This window comes from Coffea arabica, chromosome 6c, assembly GCF_036785885.1.
Source record: "Coffea arabica cultivar ET-39 chromosome 6c, Coffea Arabica ET-39 HiFi, whole genome shotgun sequence".
In the NCBI taxonomy this organism is placed as follows: Eukaryota; Viridiplantae; Streptophyta; class Magnoliopsida; order Gentianales; family Rubiaceae; genus Coffea; species Coffea arabica.
In genome coordinates this window covers 19,714,358-19,722,992 of record NC_092320.1, presented here as the reverse complement: position 1 = coordinate 19,722,992, position 8,635 = coordinate 19,714,358, and the positions used below count along the sequence as shown (strand labels likewise).

At 35.0% G+C, this 8,635-nt stretch overlaps 1 protein-coding gene across 3 annotated transcripts; it reads left to right on the top strand.

The window, feature by feature from the left end:
- The first annotated feature begins 1,074 nt into the window (after positions 1-1,074).
- Positions 1,075-6,681, top strand: LOC113693893 (uncharacterized). Of its 3 annotated transcripts, none has more exons than XR_011815966.1 (9): positions 1,075-1,254; positions 1,394-1,451; positions 1,694-1,736; positions 1,912-2,021; positions 2,398-2,448; positions 3,377-3,518; positions 4,901-4,976; positions 5,295-5,338; positions 5,565-6,164. XR_011815966.1 is itself a non-coding variant. In XM_072053241.1 (9 exons), the coding sequence occupies exon 9, from the start codon at positions 6,268-6,270 to the stop codon at positions 6,412-6,414; it is 147 nt and encodes a 48-aa protein (XP_071909342.1). In that variant the 5' UTR covers positions 1,102-1,254; positions 1,394-1,451; positions 1,694-1,736; positions 1,912-2,021; positions 2,398-2,448; positions 3,377-3,518; positions 4,901-4,976; positions 5,295-5,338; positions 5,554-6,267; the 3' UTR covers positions 6,415-6,681. The 3 variants fall into 3 exon arrangements, 1 of the variants encoding a protein (XP_071909342.1); XM_072053241.1 differs by having other exon boundaries at positions 1,102-1,254; positions 5,554-6,681; XR_003449183.2 differs by lacking the exon at positions 5,565-6,164 and having other exon boundaries at positions 3,374-3,518; positions 5,295-5,523.
- The last annotated feature ends 1,954 nt before the right edge of the window (positions 6,682-8,635 follow it).

Genomic DNA, 8,635 nt, shown 5'->3' with positions numbered 1-8,635 from the left:
AAGCTCATATTCAAGAAAAAATCACAATAGCATAGAGAACTTAAGCTCGATAAGTGCATCCCAAAATTCGATTTGCACAATCAACAAGCCCACTAAACCGTAACCCAATATAAATACAGCAAATAAGAGCAATCCAGTTCACCACCTACACCAACAAACGGTAGTTAAACTCAATCTTTCCAGAAAAATTTTTGCAACTACGAAAAGGGCCGCAAATAGCAACAATTTCATTATTTTCTCTTTGCAACTTGTTTCTTCCACCTTTGCCTCCAACTTTCTTATCCTCTTCATCAATCTTCTTATGTGTCTCATTAATTTATCGCACCTCTTACAACTGCTTGTATCGTACCACTTGAAATAGCCACAGTTGCCGCCACTATTATGCTGTCGAACCTCAATCATTACTTATTCAAAATTTACATTTTTTGAAATAAAAAAGCAATAGAAATCAGGTAGACACTTACTTTGTAGTAAGCGCAACCATAGAATCTCTTTCTTGGATATTTAGCCGTCCACTTAGTCTTCACTCTCGCTGGTAAACCGCAATTACAAGTTGGTGGTTTTGCCATGGAGATGAAACTTAGGTTTAGGGTTTGCTTTTGATGAAGGAGAGACGGAGAATTTTGGGGATCATTCGTCCCTTATATTTTGATCAACAGATAAGTGGTTTAACTTTTTTATCCTTTATAAGTTGGGTACCTGATATGCGCGTGACACGTCCCAACCAAAAATCGTTCGAAAAAATGAAAAAGGACTTAAATTGATCCTTTTTTTTATTTGCTAAGAACTAAAAGTGATCATTTGCGATATCAATGACTAAATTTTCACATTTACAATATATGAGGGACTATTTGTGCAATTCTCCCTATCAATAATGACCCGAATCAGTAAAGTTATTAACATATCTAGTCTATTGGGGAATGTCATTGTTTTCAATTGGGTTGTGATTGCTGACGTGGCGCGCTGCTATTGGTTGATTGGTGGTCGTCCACCCGTGCGAATTTCCAATTGATGGTCGCCCGTTCTCACGCGTGAATTCTTTTGTTTGCTTGCTCTGGCGTTTAGCAATTCTTTTGTTTCCTTTTGTGCGGGTCTTTGACCACCGGGTAAACTAGCAAGGGAGAAGTCTCCCTCAATTCCTCAATTCTTGGCTTTTGCAACAAAGCTGTTGGTTGAAGAGTGGCAGAGCTGGTCAATCCACATCAATCACCTCAATCCGTCAATCTGTTGTACCAGAAGCTTCTTTCTCATATGGTTTCCTCCTGTTCTTCTCTCTTGAGTTTTCATCTTCCTCTCAAATCCACCGTTTTTCCATTTTTGTTCTGTATACATTTTCCCCCCCTTGATTAAATTTTCTCTCATTCTCTGATAAGTTTCATATTTTTTGTCACAGGTTGAGAGGTCAGACTATCAACTAAACCATGAAGAAATGTGGAGATTGTTCTCTAAAGGTGAACACTTTCTCTGTGATTTTTTGGACATTTTCTCCGGATTTTTTCCCTTATATCTCTGTAATAAATCTTTTCTGGCCAAGGTATTTGTTGGATAAATAAGAAAGGAAAAAAGGATGCAATCTTTCTGTGTTCAATGGCTGCTTTCTTTCCCGAGATTTGTTATCAACAGATGTGATTTTCTTAGATCTTCAAAAAATCACGTCTAATTATTTTTCGTTTGTGATGTTGCGATGTTGCAGGTATGAAATTTGGAGATTTTCTCCATCGTCGTCATGCTATTTTGTAAGTTTTTCCCCCCTTTTGAAGTCCCTTTTCCTTTCTTATCCTTCGTTTTCTCTGATCGACAACAACAAAACCAAAGATCTGGTTGGGATTTTTTGCTTCAATTCAAAATCTCCTTCGTTTTCTGTTTTTTTTGTCATTTTTCTGATATTTCTATTTTCTTGGCTAAAAGCAGCAAATCTCTTTTTCCCCATCTCCTTCGTGTCCTTTTGTGAAACAATGAGGAATGGGAAGGTCAATATTTCATCTCCACTATCTGATGTGAATTTCTAGAATGCATATATGGTACTTTTCTTCCCCTTTCATCTCTGTTTCATTTTTGTTTTATCATTGATTATTAATTTTTAATTAGAAGAAAAACTTTTAATATCGTATGAGATGATGAATAATTGAAGATTAGCTAGCTTTTAGATATTTATTTACTTAATTGTTTATACCTCTTTGGTGTTTTGTTCTTCCATTTTTGCCTTTCTTGGAGGAAAAATGGCCACCCATGAAAAACAACTGCTAAGGGAAAACATAAGTTTTGTTGCATCATTCTGATTTAATTTTTTTCCCTTCCACTCCCAGTTTAGGATTTGATGGACGATGTTTTTTTTTCTCTCTTTTTTTTGTTCTTTTGGTGTTACTTTTCTGAGTATATTATTGGTTGTTGTTACAGGAAGGAATATGAAGATTTGAAGTTGACATCTCGAAGAAGTAGTTAAAGCTGGTAATATTTATTTGTGTTATACTATTTATACTATAAACCATAGTCTGTTTCTATAAACAGTTTCTCTCACCTAATTTAGTTTATTTTTGTTTATTGAGATTTTTGTCAGAGAAAGGATAAAGGTGAAAGTGATTGGAAGAATGAGCAACTTTCTTCCAGTGTTTTGTGTTTTGGCCTTTATTGTGTTTGTCAAAGTAAATTAGATACGAGTATCTTTTTCTTCTCTATCTTCATTTTTTCCCTTGGCTGGTGAACATGATGAATTTGTTATTTAAACTACTTGGTATTCTTGGTAATGTCAAGATTTGGGAAGCTGCTTGATGAAATCTTTATTTCATAGTCGATTTTTCTGGTTTTGTGGTTTTGACTTGCAAAGTGAAATCATTATTATGTCTGACTTCCTTGAAGATGTTTTCATCAGTTCATGATTCATGAGATACATGGTTATATGAATTAGATAAATGGAGTTTCAAAAGCAAAATCCATGTTATCTACTATGAAGATACCATCTTTCCTCTTTTAAATTACTAAAGAAATTTGGCAAGATCTTTGGCTGGAAAAAATATGTTCAGAAAATAGTATCCCTGTGCTTCACTTTGACCTTTGATGTTGGACCCAATTTTACATTTTTAGAAAAAAAAGAAAAATTGGAAAATAATGCATAAAAACTTCTCTAGAATTTGCTTCCACATATATATACAGTATTTTGTTCCCTTTGGGGAAATTTCATTGGTGACATTATTTTATTGTTTGATTTAGGTTGGTAAGACTTGTTTTTATGCTCTCTCAATAGATTTCTCCTCTTGTTTCTGTTGTCGCCATTTTTTTTGTGAAATCTTCTTTCTTCTAAGCAACTTTAAAGGTTCTTTTCTTTATATGAATATGTTATTATTGGGGTACATCTAATCTTATCCTACTTTTGTAGCAGGAAATGACCATACTTTGGGTTTTGTTACCAGTGGATCTGCTCCATTGCATGGTGCTACTCAGACAAGTGCCTCACCCTGGTCTTCAGCATCAATGATATTTCCTCCAGCCCTAGGCATGCCTTTAAATGCTGAATGGAATGGGTATCAGATAGTTTGTTTCTGACATCACTTCTCTATTGTACACTGCATTTGTCTACTTGATGACATTTATTATAAGATTCATGTGTTGAATGTTCATCTGATGTTCAAATTGTGGGTAGTATTTGACAGATGGTGTTATCTTTGCTTGCTGAATACCGTATATGAATTTCATCTGATAAATTTGAAAATCTGTCACTGTTTCCAATTTGTGCTTGTCAATGTGTAAGGTTTAACGTATGAGGTAATAGTGTAGTGAACAAGTGCTTTCTTAGTTATAATTGAGATGAAGAAACTAATTCTTATCTTTTTGTGCCACGGTAGACTATCTTTTTACTCACCTTTACTGTGATAAAGATCTTCAGAGGCTGTGTTTCTTTTTTTTCAAGACTTTGAAGTTAATTGAAGTTAATAATGATTGTTGTACTCTGCATCTCTTTTGAAAATTGACAATAGGCTTGCTTTGCTGTTTCATAGGTAATTTTCTTTTATACGTATTTCATAGGTATTTTGTAGGTAATTTTCTTTTATTTTTTTTTGGATTTGGATTAATATCGTTTGATTAAAGTCTGAAATGTCATTCTTGCTTTGCTAAGCATGCTATCTATAGAACTTATTCAATGCTTGGCTTAAAACCTCAGGCTGTTAACAGTTGAAGTAGTTAATTTCAAACCATGTGAAATGTGTGAAGTATGTCCCAATAGACAATGATTAACAAACTAATGTTGACTGTGACAATCAGGGAATAGTGAACTTGATGAATCTGCTTTGAAACTTGTGTTCTTAATAATATTGAGATTAGCAAAACTTTATGACCAACGTTGGACTAATTTTGAGATTTTACAAAAAATGAAAAATTGGAAAGCAACTCAGAGAAACTTTTTTGTTATTTGCCTTCCCTATATATTTAGAGTTTTGTGTTCCATTTTAGGGATTTTTAATAGTCACATGTGCTTGTGTCTTCTTTCTATGGGAATAGAATAGATATCAAAAGTTTGATTAAATAAGTTGTTGCAAAAACTCAACAATCCATGTAAACCCTGCGAATATTCAATAGGAGCAACCTTGAAACATAATTGAATACCAATTTTTTAGATGAATATTGCCTTCACTATTTTTCTTTACACCTGAAAATTTTTATAGATTCTTGATGCTAGAGTAATATGAACTTTATTGGGAATAAAAGCTGAATTACATGACATTATTTAGAGTTGCATGTATTTTGGTTTTTGGATTGGAGTATGTCATTAGAATATAAAGATATCGTCTCTGGAGAAGTTTCTGCTTCATTTTTACATTTTAGGATCTTCTTGGCCTATTTGTTTGCATGATTTTATTTCCTTTTTCACCTTATCTTCCATTGGCATTTTGTGTAAATTGCGCAGCTGCATGATCAAGTTGTGGAAAAGTTTACTTGCATACCATCTCCAAGGATCTGGCACATCTAATAGTTTCACTTTGGTGAGCACTCGAGTTACCAAGCAAGACACTTTAGGTTACCTATAAGAATTTTTTCATTTCTTGACTTTGACAACTACTGTACCAAAAAAAAAAGAAAAAAGAAAAGTTTCTTGCTTGTGAAATGGGTTAAAAAAATACAAGGGGTAACAAATTTTTTATGAGAGTATTAGTAACCAAAAGTGCAAATGTTTGTTGAATTTGTCCTGTACTTGTTGGCATTATTCAAGTCCCTTGATTTATTTTTAACTTGGTTTTACAGCAGTAAACTAATTTCGACGGATTATATCTTACTTTCTTTTTTGTTATAATACATGGCAGGTTCTTCAGCAGTTTCTTTCGAAATTGCTCATTACACTTCTGGGGTGAGTACGAACTACAGAAAGTTTTTGTTTTTGGTTAAGTTAAAATATGTATTTATCGGAATCATGGAAGTTCAAGTTCATGTTTCGAGATTCTACAAGATTAATTTTATTGTTTTATCTATTTATTATGAATTCCTTGACTATGAACAATCTATATTTATTGTGTATATTATTGTACTTTTCAATGACATAGTTTCCCATTTTTTGATCCTTAGTTGCGTTGCAGGCATTTTGTAAACAGGGCATAACTGGGCACATAAATTTTAGAATTGTCCACCGCGCATTTGCGCGGTGATCTCCTCCCAGTCCTTTAATAAACACCAGAATCAAAAGAAGAAGACACATCCAAAAATGAGTCGTAACCCGTGAGTGCCAACCGGCCCAACACCAAGTCCCAATCAAGCATATCAATTAAACCACAGGCAGCCACAACCGAAATTGCCCGTAATTTCTGCGAGCGACCAGTGTCTTTCTTAAGAATGATCATTCCTTCAATTCTATCCATTACCAAATCAATATTGTTCCGCAGAGAGCTAGCGGTGTTTTTAGCTGAAAATATTTGCAGGGGACCAGCTTTTTCCTTGACAGAGTTCTGAATTGATATTTGGGAGTGGATATGAGATGGGTTTGCATTGTTTCATCTATCCAATGAAGGAAAAGTATAATTGAAGGTTGATGGTTTCGTGGGTTTTTCGTGAATTGGGGAAGAGTTGCTGAATTGTTGAGAACCTCTCGAATTCAACATATTTGAATTTCATTCGGGAATTAGGGTAGAGAAGAAAAGGGGTTCATGGGATTTTGATGAATTTTCATATAGAGAAGGAAATTGAAGGTGTCGGTTGGACGAGAAAGTTGGAATCTTGCGTTTTGGTTTACTTTCGAATTTCCAAATAATCGGGGATTTGAAGGAAGAGGACGACTTCAGAATTATGGCGGTGCCATGGAGTATCACATTTTGGTTAGCGAATCTAATATGGACAGCATTGAGTGGTTGGGTGATGTCTTGCTTGTCAGTTGCTGATGAGATTGCTAGCTCTCTCAGAAATGGAGATATTGGTCCTTTCCATGTTGGTTGATCAAAGAATTGTATATCCAAATCAAGTCCCTTTTCTGGTTTGTTTCCCCAGATGTTCATATTATATCTTTGTAATCAAATCAGCTTAGTCCAGTATGTCTTTTTGGGATTTGGGTGGGTCTAAGATAGTGACACTGGTTCTTCATTGCGCTTTCGATTGATGGAAGAGTCAGGGTGGGTTATTTTTGGTATATACTGTGAAATTGACTATGATCAGAGAGTACTGTACCTTATTTCATGCTAATCCAAATTTTGCTGATTCTAAATATACATGGCTTGTTCAAGGGTTTAAATTGTACGGAGAATATCTTTGATATTATGTTTGGTTTGGTGGTCTAAAATAGAGAAACTGGTTGCTGATTTGGTTTAATTGATAGACTAATGGTGTCAGGGTTGGTATTTGTATAAAATCTGAAAAACGCTTATGATCAAAGAGTTTTGCACCATGTTTGATGCTAATTAAAGCTTTGCTGTTTCTGAGTATATACGGCTTGTTCAAGGGTTTAATGTGTATCAAAAGTATCTTTGATACTCTGTTTGGTTTTCCTTGCATATAACCATTAGTTGTGCTTGTAATCATCTTCTTGGCTGAATAAGGTTTTGTGAATTATTTAAGAGACAGTTTGAATATTTGTCATTTGTTAATTGGCTTAGGGTCCTTAGCGATTGCTGGCTGTATCTCTCTCAATGGAATATAAATCATCCATTATTGCAATTTGGAGAGTGGAATGAGAAAACTTGAACACCACAACATCAATACATGGAGTTTGAACCCACACTCTCTTGTTTTGCTGGTAGTACTAGTGGTAGTTGTAGTTCTCTATATGTGAGCTGGTGATATTGGTCCTACAATCTTGTTGATTGGAGAATCTAATAGCAGGCTCAACCATCTATATTCTGAACTTGCTGATGTCAATCATTTGAAATTTTTAATCTTGTGATTCTGGTATTTGAATGTGAGCTTCAACTGGATTTTCCATAAATCTGGCTGAGAATCATTGGATTTGCTGATATCTTGAGTTAGAGGCGAAACTTAAAGAAGTAAATTTAGCATGAAGGCATAAAAGAATGCAGGTTGATTGCATTCTCGAGTCTGCTGTTGTTATTGAAAGGTAATAAAAACAAGAACCGTGAATGCCATGCTGTGCCATCATGCTTGGACACCAAACTAAAGTTTCCATCTTGCTTGGACATCGGGAGAGCTTGTTCCAGCTATTGTGGTTTCTTACAGAATGCATCTCAGAGCAAAACTGCTTGTTCAACTGTTTGCATTGGTTTTATCCGTAAATTGATTTTGTAGAGATTTTCACATAGACTGACTTCTGTAGAGCAGAAACTTGACGTTATGGTATTTATTGCCATGGAAATGCCAAATTTGTTGCAATTAGAGTGGCAGCTTTCGGGAATTGAGGCTTCTTTCTGGAAGATGATGATAGTACTAGTTAAGTTTCTCCCAATCTTCTAAGTAATCTTCTTCTGAAACTCTTTAAACAAGTAAGAGCCCATTTTATTCCTGCGTAAGCTAGCTAATCCAACCTGCTCACCTCAGACTTGCAATGCTCACCACACAAAATGCTTTTTGTCTGTTTGTGTCCACACAATGTGATCCAGATGGAATGGTTGTGTTTTATTGTGGCATTGTGCAGCATTTTATTATGAGGAAATCTTCTTTATGCTATACTGTGATTCTGATTATCAGTTGTTTCATTTTGTTTTCATTGTAATTATAACTTATTAGACAACTAATGCAATACTGGAAATGCTTTCTTTGATTCCTTAGTTGAACCTAAAAGTTGATTTCATTTTCTGGATAACCCCTTCTTTGGATGCAATAGTCTTGCAGATTGCAGAGCATGCACCTGAAGCGTGTGGCAATTATCTTTCAAGCGGTACCTGACTGACACTCTGTTATTTGACCCAAAAAATTAGACTGATACTCTGTTCAGGTAGCCTCATTTCTGTTGGACATGTACTCAGTGCAATCAGTATGTTTATCAATCTAGGCATGTCTGTGTTTGAGTTAAAAAATTACTGAGAGGTGGGGGATGGGCAAGGAATTTTTGGTAAGAAAAAAAAACCAAAGTGAAACAATAAAGACATCTGGGATGGATCTGCAAGTAGTTTAAGACTATTTACTTCAATATGTGGACAGCAGTCTCTGAAACTATAGGGTACTGCACATTCAAATACTGGCAGGCCATCTTAACACATGCCGCAGAAGT

Bases quoted from the DNA above. Each gene is read 5' to 3' on its own strand.
- LOC113693893 (XM_072053241.1), top strand. From the start codon at position 6,268: ATGGCGGTGCCATGGAGTATCACATTTTGGTTAGCGAATCTAATATGG.